At 41.3% G+C, this 18,226-nt stretch overlaps 2 protein-coding genes across 44 annotated transcripts in view; one reads left to right on the top strand and one right to left on the bottom strand.

The window, feature by feature from the left end:
- The window catches only part of CHD1L (chromodomain helicase DNA binding protein 1 like), a 177,338-nt gene that overhangs the window by 47,632 nt on the left and 111,480 nt on the right, over nucleotides 1-18,226 (top strand). The gene's annotated exons all lie outside the window — the stretch shown is intronic.
- PRKAB2 (protein kinase AMP-activated non-catalytic subunit beta 2) lies at nucleotides 650-16,885 on the bottom strand. Of its 4 annotated transcripts, XR_014842790.1 has the most exons (9): nucleotides 16,718-16,885; nucleotides 16,271-16,452; nucleotides 11,779-11,945; nucleotides 10,860-10,953; nucleotides 10,501-10,621; nucleotides 8,650-8,783; nucleotides 7,290-7,358; nucleotides 3,572-5,184; nucleotides 650-3,106 (listed from the first exon to the last, which is right to left on the bottom strand). XR_014842790.1 is itself a non-coding variant. In XM_005653067.4 (8 exons), exons 2-8 carry the CDS (start codon nucleotides 16,424-16,426, stop codon nucleotides 5,107-5,109), a joined length of 819 nt encoding a protein of 272 aa, XP_005653124.1. In that variant the 5' UTR covers nucleotides 16,427-16,452; nucleotides 16,718-16,885; the 3' UTR covers nucleotides 650-5,106.

Raw genomic sequence — 18,226 nt, 5'->3', positions numbered from 1 at the left:
ACCAAAAAACCCCATGAAATAAAGGGATGGAAAACTAAAAGGATATTATTATAATCATGGCCTTGAAAAAAGCCAACTGAGGGAAGTAATTGCTGTTAGAGTGAACTATATAATCTGCTTTCATATATAATGGGAAGTACATATCCGACAGAAAAAGAATAAGTAGGGAAGCTTGAGGATAATGGTCTTCATCTCTGGTTGTACGTTAGAATCATCTAGAGAGCTTAAAAGATATAGATATCTGGACCCCAAACCAGAAGTTTTCATTTAATTGGGGTGGAGGTAGTAGACTAGGCATCAGTATTTTTATAGAATCTGTAGAGATGATATGAATGTGCAGCCAGGGATGAGAAGCATTAGTCTAGGATCTCAGCTAATCCAGCACCAGATGATAGCTAAGTGTGCAGTTTATAGAGAGTGCTGAAAAATCAAATCAGAGTTCGCATTCCTCTAGTTAATGCTGGCATACCCTGGAACAAAAAGAAGAGGAAGCATGGCAATGGAAGGATGACTCCACACATGTCCACTATACTTATTACTTTTCTCTTTATTCAAAAATGTCTGTGCGGTAATTTATATTCTTTAGGCCCTAAGGCTACCTGGGCAGATAGATATTGATAATATCAGTAATCAATGAAGAAATCAAATATTATTGCTATATATTACTTTTATTCAACAGTTTTATGGAAAACTCACATTTCTATGTGTTACATCACATATTTTTCAGACATGTCAGAGTCCAGTGACAAATTACACTTGGGGAAAAGCTTTAAAATCCATTCTTATCCACTCCTTTGTGAAATACTGGAAAGCAGCTCTGTATCTCAGTACTAAGGTTACAGAAAGCACCATTTAAAGGAGGACTCAAATATTTAATTCCCTTCAAATTATAGTCTCATCCCCCCTTTATAACAGAGCTATACTTACTCAAAATGCTTCAGTATAGTAACAACCAACACTATCCAGTTTACCTAAATACAAACAAGTCTCACATATGGGGCCCAGTGTGGAGATTAGGACTAATCAACATCAGTGAGCTTTGGCTGTCCTAAAACCACAACCTGGGTAAGTGTTCTGAATACAGGAATAGAAAAGAAGTAAGATGATCAATACACAATATAATACTTAGGGTAGGTATCCCTTCACCATTTACCCTGACTACAAAATCCAGAGTATTTAGTATTTTGCACCAATTTTACCGCAAAAGCACTGTGCCACACACAATTCAAATCCAAGCAATGTTGAAACTAACAAAACATTCAATTTATAGCACAACTGAGTAAAGCAAATCAAGACAAAGCCCAAATATGAATCCTAGAGGGATTCCATTGCTAGGAATTGGCTTTCATAAATAACAGACTCTTAGAGGTTTTTGTTTGTTTTTCTTTTCTCCTTTTCTTTTTCCTTATAATTTAAAAAGGGTTATTTAGCCTCTTTACTCCAAAAGGTTGGGTTCATTGAAGAATCACAGCCCTTCAAACTCCAATCGTGATTGGTGCTTAAGGAGAGAGAAATGTCTAGATCTAGAGTGTTAAAAGAACCTCACTCCTATCCTTCTTAGGTCCTCCATACCATGGGTAACTGAAGTCAGCAGTTCCTAGTAGAAGACAGCAAGAGCTTGGCTTTAAAGATGAGTCTGAATAATGCAGGAACCTACTGTGTATCTGCTCTTAAGCCTATGCTTCAAATCACCAGAATATGAGGATTTAGAAATCTCTGAGAATAGAATGTATTTCAAACATACACAAACACAGACTATTGCATATCATATTTAGTTGAGGTCAAAATTTTAAAAGCCCTATTTCCCCAATTAAAAGCAGGGGATTCTATCATTAATGCTTCCTTCATTTATACCCAGATTAACATAAGCGCCGTCTAGAGATAACACTCCTTTCTGAACTTAACTTCAGTTTAGCAGCATACATGGAGTACCAACATTTTTCAAAGGTTTTACTTCAGATCCATTAGATCTACAAGAGTCTAGAAATAATTGGAGTGAAGTGAGTGGGCCTGGGTTTATAGGATCTTGTCAAGAGACTTCTCTTGAATACTTCTTTTATAGGGTTTCTCTACCATATAAGCATTGTTTAAAAAAAAAAAAGCCAACATTATCAAGGCCAGGTATGCCCTTCATGGGTTTTGCCTACAGTGATTAAATCCCATTCAGCTCTTAAGCTTAAAGCAAGCTAATAACCATGACATAGAAGTTCTCATTACCAGCAAGATGACTAATATTTGTTTTAGGTAATGTTTGACTTTAGACTCTGGTAAAGTCCACCTAACAAATGAAGTTAAAGCAAAATACAGAAGAAAGGGTAGAAAATAGAAACAAGAAACAAAGGGTAGTTTTTTTTTTTTTTAATATACAGTGAGATCCAAAGACACCGGTATATTATGTCTGATTTAATTTTAAAAAGGAGATTTTTAGTTCTGAGTTACTTAAGCCTTAATTTTCCTAGTATTCCCTCCTCAGCTCAGTTACTCTTTCTTTTCCTACCACCCCTAAACCATGATACAAATCTGTAAGGGTCAGCCCTCCCAAAGAGCTCTGTTTTTACTCTCTGACTCTATGAAGTTCTTATAGGCAAAAAAACAAAAAAACAAAAAACAAAACCAAATAAATCTAAAAAAAATTTTTTTTGCCTTTATTCATTGTCAAAATCTATCAGATTCTTCTGCAGAAAATAAACTATCCCTGTAATCAATATAAAAGAATGAGTGAGCTGTACTTTAGGGTACCTTCCTCCCTCCCTCTCTACCTTCTGGATCAGTCTCTCGGGGACAGACTGAGAGTATAATAGGAATTCTCAAGGCCATGGGATGTTATCAGCAGTACAGAGAAGGTACAGGGCTGAATGAGACATCATCGAGTTCCTCTTATTCATCCCTTTCCCTACCAGTTAGTAGGCACTTTCACATCCGACTAAGAGATTACTTCAGAATTTAGAAAACTGACACTTTCTGCACATTTCCAGATTAGAAAGATCTGAAGGTCACCAGCACCAAAACCTACTGTCTGTCACTGGAGACAGATCCAGTTTATAGATGCCTCTGGCCTGAGAGAAACTGAAGGGGTCTCTTTTCCTGCCCCACTCCACTGATATATCTGTGCAGAATAGAAATTTTAACACAATTACATTTCAGTATGGCTGATAAGACATATAAGTAAAACAAAATCCTTCATGTAACAACCAAGTTTTAAATCCTAAGTGGCCCACTTGTTTAATGGGTTTTGGAAAAAGCAAAATTCTAGTACAACTGAAGACAATGCAGATCCTGAGTTGGTTATAACAGAATTTGGCCTGAATTTTTAAAACGACACATCATTCTAAAAGTGATTGAGACCAGGAAACGTTTTCCACAAAAGCCTTTTGCTGCAGAGGGTGGCCTTGAGTGGCTAAAGTAATTTACTCTCAGCAATTAACCACTAAAGCAGTTAGCAATCTGCCTTCCCAGCAAAACAGCAGCCCCACACCCTACTGCCTCACACAGAGGATCTCAGAGGTCTATGTACCCAAAGACAACTGTGTCATCAGCTTTACATGGAAAAGACAGGAGGTAGCTAACTAACCTGTCAGTGCCCTTTCAGTATGGCTGGGCAGATCTTAGCAGTCAGGGAGCCTCTTCAGCATCAAGTTTAGCCTCCTTCAGTATTGAATGTTTGCTTTTACCTGTAATGGAAAAGCCACAGAAACTTGGGGGAAAATGTTTTAATCTCCGAACCCCAAGGGTGGACTGAATAGCTACTTTTTATTCCGCAAATTGAAATCATTGACCTCACTTCATCAAACACTTTTTGGAAAAAGGTACAGAAGGACAAAACAATTCTATTAGTACTTAGTGCATGAAAATGATACTTTTCATGGCTGGAACGACCAAGGTACTTTCTTGCTTCTAATGAAACTTTAAGTTGAGGGAAGCTTTTAGGTGCATGAAATGAGTCTAATAGTCTGTATCTAGAGCAGTGTCTACCATAATGAAGTACACAGAGTCAGCCACATTAATGCGAAGATTGTAGAGGGATAGACTAGAGAAGAAATTATTGGGAGTTGTCTATTGAAAGTCTGAAGTTCTCCAATGCAGTCTCTTAAGACCAATAAAAAGGCATTTTTTGATAAAAGAAAAATGTAGGCACATAAAAATCTTCCAAAGATGAAATATATGAAAGTTTTCCCTGGTTTCACTTCCACCTTCAAAGCTGTCTGCTCTGTGAAAGAAAACATGGAAGCAAGGCCGAGCCAGGGGGAAAAAGTATAGGAATGTGCCAATACAGCCTAAACTGTGGCACCAAAACAAGAAAGCAGACCTGCATTCTAATTTTCATATAATTCTGAGCCATATTTTCATTAGTAGAAGCCAAAATAACTGGTAACAAAGTCTCATGGTGCTGTGCTGTGCTTAAAAAGGAGACTTTCTAGCAGCCCTAGTTTCTGAGGTGGGTTAGGTCTCACACAGCATTTGAAAGGGGTCATTCACCTACCGAGTTTTGTGTTAGGGAAGGGTCAGGCATAGGATCTGAAGGAGGTAAACAAAGCAAGAATGTGAAATGGGAGGAAACAGGGCTCTTGTGGGGCATCGGTTATCATAAAAAATACAGATTGTGGCACACACTCTGAGAAAACAGAGAACCCATGCAAGAAAAGCTGCTCCTGCAAGGAGGCAGCTGTAAGTGGGGCAGCAGTCTGGCACAAATTCATCCCTTGGACAACCAAGGTAGCAGTGATAGAACCTCCACCCAAAAAGGATCCTGAGAGTTTGCTCTTCATTCTCTTTTAAAAAAGCTTCCTGTCATGGTTCTTCCTGTAGCTCTCCCAAACAGGTCTTGGTGAGTTCCCACAGGCAGAGAGAATACACCTAGCTAGGAGACTTCCATTAACCTTCCTTCATATGTATATATATTTTTTTTTTCTTAAAATAAATTCCATGAACTCATAAAGCTCTCATTTGCAATCAAACGCAAAAGCAGAGCATTCCTACTCAGAGGCACTGAAACACACATATTAGCCTCAAAGCATATCAGCTTTCCAGTCCCACATAAGACTGGTCCAGTCCAGAAAGGCAAGGAAGATGCTTCTCCTGAATCCTGGGAGGCAGGAAGGGATGCCTTCAGATGGGCTTGTACAGCAGAGTAGTGACATACTTCTTCTTGTAGCGGTGAGTTGCGCTAAGGACCATCACACTATCCTGCAAGGGAAATAAACATATGCAGCTAATTCACTAGTTCACAACGTAGGCAGCTGTTCCTGGCCATTAACAGAGATAGTTTAATATTATAAAGGGGTTGGTTTTGGAGTCAAATTAATTTAAGTTCCGGTCCTGATTCCTACTGTTACTCTATTTGTCACCTTGAGTAATTTACTTAATGTCTGTAAGTAGCTGTTTTCTCATCATTACAAAGGGTAACACCTACCATTAGGATGGCTCTGATGATTACATGAAAATATCTGACACAGTACCTGACATATAGTAGGTGCTGAAGAAATATTATTTTCCTACTTTACTTTCTTCTCCACCTTAAATTCAAATACTGGGCTTAAAACTATCATAGAAAAAAAGAAATATCCTGGCATCCATTTCTAGAAGGGAGTCTTAAAAGCAATCAAAAGAAAGGGCAGTGATCCTTTTGAAAAACCATTTCCAAGTGCCGAAGCAGGTCTAATTTCCATTTCATACTAGGGTTGAACTTAAAAATAAAAGTCCTCTGTGATCATGAATCATCCTCTATCCTTGAACAAAGTGGACTCCAAAATCCTCCTTGGAAAGATACTCAATCCAATGGATCAATTTCAAACAGTTTAAACAATCTGAGGAATAGGTCAAGGCCAAGCTGAATCACAGTAATCAAGACCCTGACCTGGGTGAGAGCCAGTATGAAGAGTAAGAAGTACCATTTCCCAGGCAGTGTTACAGACCAAGGGGGTACCACAGAAAGCAATGGCACACCCATGGACATCAACTGAGAGCCCAGGAGCAGTTATAAGAGGCAAAATTCAGTCAGAGCCCAAAGAACCCAAGCAAATCCAATTAAGAAATCAGTGCATCTTCCTGTTTTCCTCTCTATTGTACTATCCACAGTGAATACTTCTCAGATTAACATTCTGTGACTATGATATGCAGAACACAGTCTAAAGATGACAGATGCAAGGCAAGTAAAAAATTCAACTCCAGGAAGAGTTTGGTAAAAATGAGGAGCAAGTGAGAGAAGACCTACTTGGAAAAACTGGCACAGTGCTCTCTAGGGAAGTACATGAAATGAGGACTGGATCTCAGTCTTCTTTCGGATACCTACTGGCAATATGACCTTCTCTGAGACTTAATTTCTTTATCTATACACCAGAGGTTAAAAATAATGCTTATATCACAAGGTTATTATAAAAAACTTCTTATACCAGATTAGGGAAGTCAATGACACAGCTGTCTTTAATGTGGTACTTACTAAATATATATCATTGAATTTAATTTTTTTATATATATTTAATAAGTACCACATTAAAGACAGCTGTGTCATTGACTTCCCTAATCTGATTGCACGTCTAAGAAATAAAAGCAGCTTAAAAAAACTGGGATCCATCCTAGATGCACTCCTTCAGAATCCCTGGGGATGGAGCCTTTGAATCTGTATTTTTTACAAACTTCCCCCAAATGATTCTGACGATGTTCAGCTTAGTTTAGAAACTATAGGGCTATATCAAACTTTATTCGAATAGCCAGACCACAAAGACATGGTAAGACTGAATGGATATTTTCAATGCAGAGTGTAAAGCAGCTGAGAAACCGAGAGGCGTTCTAGGACTTGGGAGGGCACAGGGCAAATCTAGTCACATTTCTCCTTTACTTAGTGTATAAGCAAGATGCAAGCAATTGGGTATATGTGACTCAGGCACCTGAAAGCAGTCCATGTACACCTTTAAAAAAGCAGAAGCCTTAACTAACATCACATTCAAGCATTCTCTGAATTGGAAGGTAAACTTGCTTTTTTCTGAAAAGGAAATCCTAGTACTATGAACTCAAACTTAATTAAGTAGGTGGTACAAAGGTTACAGCTACCCAAAAAGAAACCAGGAAGCAAAAAGTCCGTTTAATCACAGGGCAATTCAGCTGGACAGAACTCAGATAGTGAGACTAAGATTTAAAACAAACTCACCCACTAGTTTAAAAAATGGATTTGACCATTTCTGCCAGCTTCAGCTTCAGTGAAGAAACAGAGCAAGAAACTACTGGAAAATATATGTTCAACCCATGCCCTCCGATTTTGGGGAGCTTTGTGAAGAGCCAGGCCCACCACTTACCTTAATGGACAATGCATAGAGATGGTTCAGCATAACATGATTGGGCTCAGGTAGCAAGGCTGGGTCACACTAAAAGAGGGGGAAAAAAAAAACCCCAAAAAACAACTAAGTGGGGTTAAATGCACAATGTTAAATCAAAGATCTTAAACCAAAGAGTTTATTCTTCCCAGGGCTCTTTGGAACTGTTGAGAAACTCAAAACGAGAATGTATTATCTCTTTTAAATAATGCACTTAGGGAGTTCCCACTGTGGCTCAGTGGTAACAAATCCAGTAGTATCTATGGGGACATGGGTTCAATCCCTGGCCTTGCTCAGTGTGTTAAAGATCCAGTGTTGCCATGAGCTGTGGTGTAGGCTGCAGACATGGCTCAGATCTGGTGTGGCTGTGGCTGTGGCGTCGGCCAGCAGCTGTAGCTCCAATTCAACCCATAGGCTGGGCAATTCCATATGTCATGGGTGTGGCCCTAAAAAGCAAAAATAAATAAATAAATAAATAAAGCACTCATCCTCGTATATATCAATACATTCCCATTACACAATATTCGGAAAATTCTGAGCCTGGGGCAGAAACCCTAAGCCTCAGCATCTATTCATACTCTTTAATAGGACTAAAGCAAAAACCTTGCCCACAACACACAAAGAAGATTTGTATTAAGAGGCAAAAATAATCTTAGTGGGAATCAAGTGAGTTAACTAGGGATGTAAATTATATGCAAAATATACTTCTTTTGGATAACTGCAAATGATAAGTACTTCTCATCTTATGTTGGAATTAAAAATGTTAAAAACTAGTTCTATCAATCCATAGCTCTGGGCCTGATATATTAGGATCAGAAGACAAGTATAAATTTTTTTTTTTTTTTGGTCTTTTTGTCTTTTGTCTTTTGTTGTTGTTGCTATTTCTTGGGCCGCTCCCGCGGCATATGGAGGTTCCCAGGCCAGGGGTTGAATCGGAGCTGTAGCCACCAGCCTACGCCAGAGCCACAGCAACGCGAGATCCGAGCCGCATCTGCAACCTACACCACAGCTCACGGCAACGCCGGATCGTTAATCCACTGAGCAAGGGCAGGGACCGAACCCGCAACCTCATGGTTCCTAGTCGGATTCGTTAACCACTGCGCCACGACGGGAACTCTTTTTTTTTTTTTTTTTTTTTTTTTGACAAGTATAAATTTTGATATAAGTACCTGGAAAAGTCACAACTTAGCCCTGGAAAAAGGAACCTGCAATACTACTGATAAGTATATGATTTATACTCAACATAACTTTTTAATAATCCCAACTTCTAGAATTACATAACTTTGGCTCAAATGGCCCTAGTGACCCCCAGATGCCCCAATAATACTCTTAGGATACTCACAGATATATTAGTGTCCTTGTTAAGAATAACTTGGAGAAGGTGGGGAGGCAGGATGGGTGGGGATTTGAATCTCTCCTCTGATCGAAACACATACATTTCTTGACCATAAGGCCCTGGGGGTGAGCTGGAAAGGTCTGGAAGATATTTATACAAATATAAGGGAAAGATGGGAAGCTACAAAAAATGCAAGAAAAAACTGTCAATACATGGCAGCTAATACTAAATATGGTAAAAGACAAGAATCATAAAGTTGGAGTTCCTACTGTGGCACAGTGGGTTAAAGCAACTGGTGTTGCCACAGCTGCAGCAAAGGTCACAGCTTTATATAATTATTATTATTATCTTGTGGCCACGCCCAAGACATGCAGAAGTTCCAGGGCCAGGGATTGATCCCACACCACAGCAGAGACAATACTGGATCCTTAAGCTGCTGCACCACCACAAAACTCCCAAACAGATAATTATTATATTATTAATTATACTTTTAGAACCTGCACAAGCCACCCTTGTGCCCTGAGATTCTAATATGCCCAGTTCAGGTATTGTGTCTCAGCTGAGAATCACAGAAAGTCTAAGCCTCTGATTTTACTGATAAGCAACTGAGAACCAAAAGCATTGAAGGTCTCATCTGTGATGGCAAAGCTAATTAGTAGCAGAGGCAGACTTTGCGTTCACAAGGAAGAAGTGTGCTTCCTTGGAACACACTTCTTTAGACAATCAGAGCCTTTACTGTAAAGTTACAAAATCGATAACTGTGAATATGGATAGCAAATTATTTTTCTGGTGCTATAGCCAATGTAAGTAGAGATGAGGGGCTTGGAAAAAATATTGTGAGAAACAAAAGTATATAGGTCTTTCCTCTAACAAGGAAATTTTTTTTTTTAACCAAAAACTTTAAAAACTTCAGTTAACATACACACAATAGAAATATGAGTTTTTTTTTTTTAATATAATGATTTTTTATTTTTTTCATTATAGCTGGTTTACAATGTTTGGTCAATTTTCTACTGTACAGCATGGTGACCCAGTTACACATACATGTATAGATACTTTTTTCTCAGAAATGTGAGGCTTTTTTTCTACAGACTGACTTAAGTATAGGGCCTTATAAAATTATAGAACTGCCAAATGAGCTATCAAACTGGCAGGATTAGGCTGAGGCAGTTAAAGAAGGCAAACCAAACTCAACTAGCCCCTGCTAGTTGACACTGTTAAAGGTCAATGAAAAACGTGAAATATTACTAGAAAGAGCTTTTAAAACTACAGGAGTTCCCATCATGGCTCAGTGGAGACGAATCCATGAGAACACAGGTTTGATCCCTGGCTTTGCTCACTGGGTTAAGAATCTGGCATTGCTGTGAGCTATGGTGTAGGTCACAGATGCGGCTTGGATCTGGCGTTGTTGTGGCTGTGGCATAGGCCAGTGGCTATAGCTCCAATTCGACCCCTAGTTTAAGAATCTCCATATGCCACAGGTGCAGCCCTAATACAGCACAGGTGTAGACTATAGCCTATTAATGGTTTGTAAATGAAGGATAAAATAGAAAACAGGGTGCTTTACATGTAATAAAGGCAAACATACTGCAAGACTTACGGTTACGTTATGTGTGTGTTTGTGTGTATGGGGTTATAATGTAAACTTACTACAGATCCTGGTTAAAAAGTTTGAAATCAAATACACTAGACAGATTTTTTTCTCTCAGAGAAGGGGACCTAAATGGTTATAGGAGGAACATACACATATAATTCAGAAATTTCTGTGGAGAAAATGAAAAAATAAAAACCACTCTTGGAAAGAAACATGCATGATAAGAAGAACACATCAAAAAAGAGCAAATACTACAAAATTACCTCGACAAGATGTCTCTGAGCTTTCCATTGAATCTAGCTTTAAAGCATCAAACACCTCAAAATCAGATTTCTTGACATGGATCAAATTGTTAATTGTGCCAAGCTGACTGGTAACCACAGGCTGAAACAGTGAATGGAAAAAAAATACATGAATCCCCATTTCAAATCTATCTCTTCTGTTCAACTCTTTTCTTTTAAAAAATGATCCTACTTGGCAGCACCATCTTTTATCAAGAAAGAAATCCTCCGTGTAGGAGCCCATCAGTCCTGACAGCAATGTTGTTTGACACCAAAAGGAGTAACAGCAAAAGGGGACAGACTGTTAAGTCAGTGGTTACCCTCAGAGATCAAGGCCTTACCTCTGATGGATCATGAACCCACTGTCCATCCACAAAGAACTTGTACTGATGCTCTCCCTCAGGAAGGTCTAGGATGGCAACAAAGTCATTATGGCTACAGAAGAAAGCAGAAAATTAGTTGGCCAAGCTCCTATTAGAAGACTGAAAATAAATGTAAAAATCATGAGGTAATCACTATCATACCAGTGATCTCCCACATTCCTAAGTGATTGCACCCTCTGGAGTAAAAAATAATTTATAAACCCATTCTCCTTTTTCTCTATCACCTTTTGCATGTACTTGCTAGCCCCTCCCAGTAACTTTAGTTCTTAACTAATATCTGGAAAAGTACAGTAAAGATGTTAATCCCCTTGAATGTTCCACCTTAGCACAACTATTTTGCTTCAGCTGAATAGATCCCTCACAAGTGTAAATAAGACAGCAAATAGGTTCAGGATAAGAAATGCCCTACCCCTTGTGTATTTTGGTGAGCATTTTCTAGGAAATTACCTACATACAAAGGGCCATAACCAGTACATAATTCATTATTGCTCTGCCAGCAACAAATAACATTACTATCTAGACCTTTACAATGTGTTTTGTTTTAGTGCAGAAGTCAGAGCAATAGGACTCAGCTAGTTACAGAAGACTTCCCACAAGCACAGAAAGGACTAGTATTAACACAATCCTAAAGAATGTACCCACAAAGCTGTTATAAGCCCTTCTGAGGCAATGGCATTCTAAGTGGTAAAACATCTCTGACTCGTTGCTATGAGGTTAAAAACAAAAAAATGTCATAGATATAGTTATTGGTCACAGAAAATATTCTAGAGAGTCTGTAGCAGATGGAAAGGAGTATTCCAGTCAGGTCTCTCTTGAGAAAGGAAATCAGGTCTCTACTCCTGGACTCTACAGACTCAACCAAGACACTTGTCTTCACCTCTTAATCAGTGGAATCTTGGTGCTCCAATTGTTGAAGGACCCAGAGATGAAGACCTCCTTGCCTCCTTCAGACCAGCGGATAACAGTGGGCCGAGCCTGCTGTGTGGGTTTTACGGAGTCCTCCAAATCCTGCTGCCATGATACAAACTCTTTGTCCCCAGGGAGCTGTAAGAAGGATTAGGTCATCCCTAAATTGTGACCCAGGAATTCTGAAAAAGTCATTCTCCTCTCTAGGGAGGAGAGGGGTGCTAGGTTTCTGCTAAGTATTAATAAGCCTTGATATTAGCAACTAAATCAGATTCTGAACAAACTATAGAAAAAGAACTCATCTAGGACCAAAGTGGTTCAAATGGCTTATACTCAAAAGCTGCCCACATAACAGCCCAACTTCTGACTCTGCATAAATCACTCATCCTTTCAGAACCTTAGGATTTCCCTTGAAAAACAAAAAACCTTGCTTCTTGTTACCAGATGAACTCATAGGCAGACAATTACGATATGCTTCTAAGTATCACTTATGAGAAGAAATATGAAAATAAAGAATGGTTCTACAAAAATAAAGTTAGCCATGTATTTTTCATATGCAAATATGAGACGCTCTCAGTTATAAGCTGTAATGGAAATTAGAGATACTAAAATTCATATGTAATTCATAATCTCCATTTTAGTTAATAGGTTACGAAGGGACATTAAAAATATAAAAATCAGGAGTTCCTGTCGTGGCGCAGCAGAAATGAATCCAACTAGGAACCATGAGGTTGGCGGGTTCAATCCCTGGTCTCGCTTAGTGGGTTAAGGATCTGGCATTGCCATGAGCTGCAGTGTAGGTCGCAGAGGAGGCTTGGATCTGGAGTTGCTGTGGCTGTAGTATAGGCCAGCAGCTACAGCTCCGATTAGATCCCTAGCCTGGGAACCTCCATGGCTTCTTAAATTTTGAGAAAGGGTTACGAAATCTTACTTGCTTACCCCTGCCAGGTTTATACGAGTTGTTTTAGGAGTAGTGATAAAGATTCTGGAGCCATGGAGTTCCCGTCGTGGCTCAGTGGTTAACGAATCCGGCTAGGAACCATGAGGTTGTGGGTTCGATCCCTGGCCTTGCTCAGTGGGTTAAGGATCCGGCGTTGCTGCGAGCTGTGATATAGGTCGCAGATGCGGCTCGGATCCCGCGTTGCTGTGGCTACTGCTCTGATTCAACCCCTAGCCTGGGAACCTCCATATGCCAAAGGAGCCACCCTAGAAAAGGCAAAAAGACAAAAAATAAAATAATAATAAATTAAAAAAAAAAAAAAAAGATTCTGGAGCCTAAAGGAACTACCATCCTTTAGTACAGGAATTAGCAAACTATGACCAGTGAGCCAGATGCTTTTATAAATAAAGTTTTATTGGAAAATAGTCATACTCATTCACTTATTTTATTTCTCTCTCTCTTTTTTTTTTTGGTCACACCCATGGCACATAGAAGTTCTTGGGCCAAGGATCAAATCCAAGCCACAGCTGTGATCTACGCCACAGTAGTGGCTGCGCCAGGCCAGGAATCAAATTCATACCTTAGCAACCTGAGCCACTGCAGAGACAAAACAGGATCCTTAACCTGCTCTGCCACAGCAGGAACTCCATACTTACTCATTTTCTATAGCCGCTTTCATGCTAGAATGGCAGAACTGAGCATTTGTGACAGAGATAGTATGGTCTGCAGAGGCTAAAATATTTACTATCTGGCCTTTTACAGAAAATATTTGCTGACTCTCACTTTAGATTGGCTTGAATGACTTTGGTAAATAGGTAAATAAGACTGTATGGTATTAAACCAAAATATTACCAGATAAAATGAGTTAAAAAAAAAACAAACTAGTTTGTTCATATGGGCTTTACATTAAAAATGGCAGAGGTAGTCTACCTTCTGTACTGTCTCTCCATATTCCTCAAAACTACACTACGAGACACCAGTAGCAGCATAAATCCAAAGTAAACAGAGAAAAAGAAGGGACTTCCACGTTATATAAGGAAATGGCTTAGAGAATTTTTTTTTTTTTTTTTTTTTGTCTTTTCTAGGGCCCCACCCGCAGCATTTGGAGGTTCCCAGACTAGGGGTCTGATCAGAGCTGTAGCCACCGGCCTACACCACAGCCACAGCAACGTGGGATCTGAGCCGCATCTTTGACCTACACCACAGGTCACAGCAACACCAGATCCTAACCCACTGAGCAAGGCCAGGGATCGAACCTGCAACCTCATGGTTCCTAGTCAGATTCGTTAACCACTGAACCATGACGGGAGCTCCTAAAAAATCTTGATCTCCATTTTCTCAAAGCAATGAGTTCTTGCTTGACAGGCTGCATTAGAATTAGAGAAATTTTTACATATGCCTAAGAATTACAAATGCCTCAGATTCTGATTCAAATATAGGGTCTGGGAGTCTATTCTTAAAAAGCTTTCCAGACAATAACACTGTGATTATGTTAAAAATAAAGAAACCTCATCTCTAGAAATGTATCCTAAAATACTAATAAAGTAATATTTGATATGATAGTCTGGAATTTGCTTCAAAATAATTGGTGAGGGTAGAGTGGATGGGGGTATATAGGTGGTACAAATTCATTCATGATTTGATCATTGTTTAAACTGGATGACAACTATACAGGAGTTCATCACACTGTTCTCCCTGCTTTGAAACATGGACAGTGTTTCAAATTTTCCATGAAGTGTTTAAACAAATTCCAGCCTATTCTAATTGAGAACCAGTAACTAGTCCACTGAAGAGGCTGGCCCCACTGCCACTGTTTCTATCATTTACTTGTATGATTTAGTATTTTCAGTTTAGAATTTGAAAGCTACAAACTATTAATATGCTTAGCTTTGGAAGAAAGCCCTTCCACGGATAACGTGACATTTCTGTGGCAGGCATGAGTGCAGCTGACTAGCAGAAAGATTGTTTACTCCAAGTTCAATAGTCAGCAAAATCTTCAGGAAAAGTGGCAAAATAATTACAACTACAATTGAAAAATGTTTAAGTGAAACATTTAGGGAAGAAATAAAGAGAGCACATTGAGTATAAAATCTTAGATTCTGAAGAGACTTTAAGAATTATCTGAATCCATTTTCTTATTTCATGAATAGCAAGACTGAGGTAAGGGAAAGAATGATCCAAATAGACTCCATTTCAAATAGAGCAACCTGCTTTTATTCAGGATGCCAGTTACTGCAGTCACCATTTGACAAATAATACATTACTTAGATCCTGAGTCATCAATGTAGGGAAGTGGGTACAAAGCTTTGAAAGAAAGCTTTGAAGAATTTTGAAGAAGTTCAGATGGCTGAAGAGACAGCCCAAATGTTGAGAAAGAAGTCCCGAAGTGGGAAAAGAAAGGAATGGAGGAGAAACACCGAGAAAACATCTTCACTTCTTTTTGTGATTATGTTCTCAGTTGGTACTTGAAAAAATAAACTGGAGAATCCATATTTCCCACGCTATCAACCTGGCAAATTATTCTCTCTTTAGGAAAGTAAATAAAATAAAACCCCACACTGGTAGGAAGGGATAAGTGACAAGAAACATCAAACAGACCCCCCAGCTGCTCAATCTGTTTTTCTACTTCATTTTATTCTACCTGGAGGAATTAATGTATTTAATGCCAGCAGCTCTAAAAGGGATTAGAAACATTCAGGTGGTAATCACATTGCTGTCAGCTCCAACTTTGCTTTTTGTGGGGTGAATACAAGTTTTCTCCTCCCTGAAACAAGTCCTTGGAATTGAGAACAAGGTCTTCAAGGCTGCTGTGGATTGTTCGTTTTCAGCGGTGGTAACATGATGAAGTACTACTGGGAAGTGGAGAAATTCTGGAATTAACCTGCTCTGGCTCTTGAGTAGCGGCTGGAAGAAAGAAGCAGCTCAGCCACCATAACTATAAAGTATGAGATGAAAATGAGCAGTCCACCAAATGATGTCCTTTGTTGACCCCCACTAGGAGAAATTATTCAAATAAGCACGTGGTTGCCACTCACAGCCATGCCAAAGGGGAAAAGGGATCTGAAATGCTGAGCTCTCAGAAGAGCAAAGATGATACTCAGACAGAGAAGCTGTCAGGAAACAGAAATTCATTTGCCCACCTCAGGGCAGATGAGAGAAACGGCCACCTAAATGTGGCCCTCAGGTAATCCACCCTCCCCAAGGCCCACAACCTACAAATTCATCGATACTCTAGCAAAGGGTACCCGTGTCTGTTGGGAGAACCAAGAGTTAGGTCTGTTGTCCTCATCCGAAAATGCGGCCAGCAGAGGAGTCGCCTAACAAGAACTCCACCTCCGGGCTATTTTGAGGCAGCGCGGCGAAAGGAATGATCATTCAACATCGCAGTCCCCGAGAGAGCCTTTAGTTCCCAAAACCATAACTCAGGTCAGTGTGATAAGAAAGAAATCCCCAAACGGAGGAGGAGCCCCGACACCCACCCTGCTGCAGCCTCGCCCCCCGCTGGGGGCGTGGGAGCGCTCACCTTGGAGTCGGGCAGGCTGAAGAGGCTGGGGTCGTCGGTGCTCCCCACCATGATCTTATGCTCCTTGCCCGGGGCATGGCCGCCCGCGCCGTCAGCGCGAGCAGCCTTGGCGCCGTGGCGCTCCCCGGCCACCCGCTCGCTGGCGGTGTTTCCCATGGCTGCAGCTCGGAGTCGGGGGCCACCTGCCGTGCGGAACACAAGGCTAGGAACACCCCGGCGGCTGCGTCAGGAGCACCCCCGGCCCCGCCCCTGTGCCTGGGGACCCGGGCAAGGGAATCCCCGCCCCAGGGAGGCCGTGCCCGGGGGACAACCTCCCCCGCCCCGGCCTCCAGAAGCGCCCGGAACCCCCAAACCCCCTGGTTGCCGGCGGCTCAGGAAACTCGCTTTCGGGAACTCCCCCTCATCCCTGCGCTCACAGTCCAGGGGCGCCCGCCCCCGCCCAGTCACCTCCTGTAAATTCTCCCTCCTCCCGAGGCCAATGGTGCGATGGCTGTTCCGCTGAGAAGCCACCAATAAAGTTATTGAAATTGAAGCCGCGCCCGGGGCTAGCGAGCCGCGGTTCCTCCTAAAATGGCCACGAGGCCAGCGGCGCGGTGCCCGCCTAGCGCGCACTCCCTGTGGCCGTACCACCGCGGCGCCCGGGGCCCGCCGGCCTCTCTAGCCACCGCCGGCTCGATGGTGGGCAGCGGCGCGCAGCCTCCAGGGCCACGCGGGGGCGCCCGCTCCGCAGTCCGCGGCACGCAGGGCTGAGATCGCTTCACTGGCGAGGCTGCGCTGAGACTCGGTTGGTTGAGCCCCAGGGCCTGCCCTCCGGAGGGGGTGGTCCCCGAGTGACTCCAGGGCTCCGTACCCAGAGGAGCGACTTTGCCTTTCTTTCTTATGTTGTCTTTCTGGGGGGCTTCCCTGAGAGGTGGGTTTCTACAGGAATCAAGAAAGCGGGCTTCCAACAGAAGGCTGAGGAAGTAGTGGTAATTGCTAAGTGCTGTGGGAAGCAGTCAGCTGGACTGGAGCCGCGGGGAAGGAGGAGTGATGAGGAGATAAATCTTGACAAATGGTTAAACTTCGTCTAAGGAGAAGGAGAAAGCCCTGCAAGGCTAAGAAACAGCACTTGGTATGAGCAACCCCTGAAGAAATGAAATTCAAGAAAGAATGGAAACATCAGAAAGAACATTAAGGCAGAAACGGGCAGCGACAGGCCTCAGGTTGTGACTCATTCACGTTTTGAGTGATAGTTAATGAGATTGCTATGGGATTTACTCATTCTTCCTTTGTGTTATTAGACGCACGCATGTTTCATGACCTACTGGAAGCTCTTGTCACTCAGCCTGTGTTCTAGTGAGGAGCAGCATGGGCGTCACCTGGGAGCTTGTTAGACATCCTGAATCTGAGGCCTCATCCTACAGGATCAGAATGTGCATTTTAAACAAGATCCCCAGGGGAATGTGTGTGTGCATTAAAGTGTAAGAACCCCTGCTTTGACAGCTGGCAGAGAGCAACTCTAGGTTTGATTCTTCGTCATAGTCTTGCTTGTCCCGTGAACAGACTAAACTCACTAAGAAACATTTTCAGAATGAAAGTTCCATGAATACTATTTATTACATGTCTAACAGGGCAATGTCACTTAGGCTTAAACATAGCTGGCAAGGGGGAACTGCAGGTCACACAAGGCCACCTTTCTGAATGAGCAGCTCTGTTTGTGGAAAAGTCCATTTTTTATATTAAGTTGAAAACCCATCCACTTAAGTCCGGCAAATCCACTGTTTCCCCTTTTGGTTTGCTCTGCCCCTAATAAACTCAGTTATTCTCTTGCTCTTAACCAAAGACAGTTTACAGGAAACAGGTGCAATTTTTAACTGCAACCTCTTGCTCACTCCTGCAAAATCTTTACTGACTAGTTACCTCCTATTTGGATAATCTTACCCCCTTTTCATCCCCCAATTCCTTTTATTCTTTCCC

The sequence above is a fragment of the Sus scrofa genome, chromosome 4 (genome assembly GCF_054392235.1).
Source record: "Sus scrofa isolate SSC_HxYL_T2T_F1_AM1 chromosome 4, Sscrofa_HxYL_maternal_Yorkshire_Landrace_v2.0, whole genome shotgun sequence".
NCBI lineage: Eukaryota > Metazoa > Chordata > Mammalia > Artiodactyla > Suidae > Sus > Sus scrofa.
The sequence above is the reverse complement of the archived record's forward strand: the minus strand, read 5'-3'. Positions and strand labels throughout refer to the sequence as shown.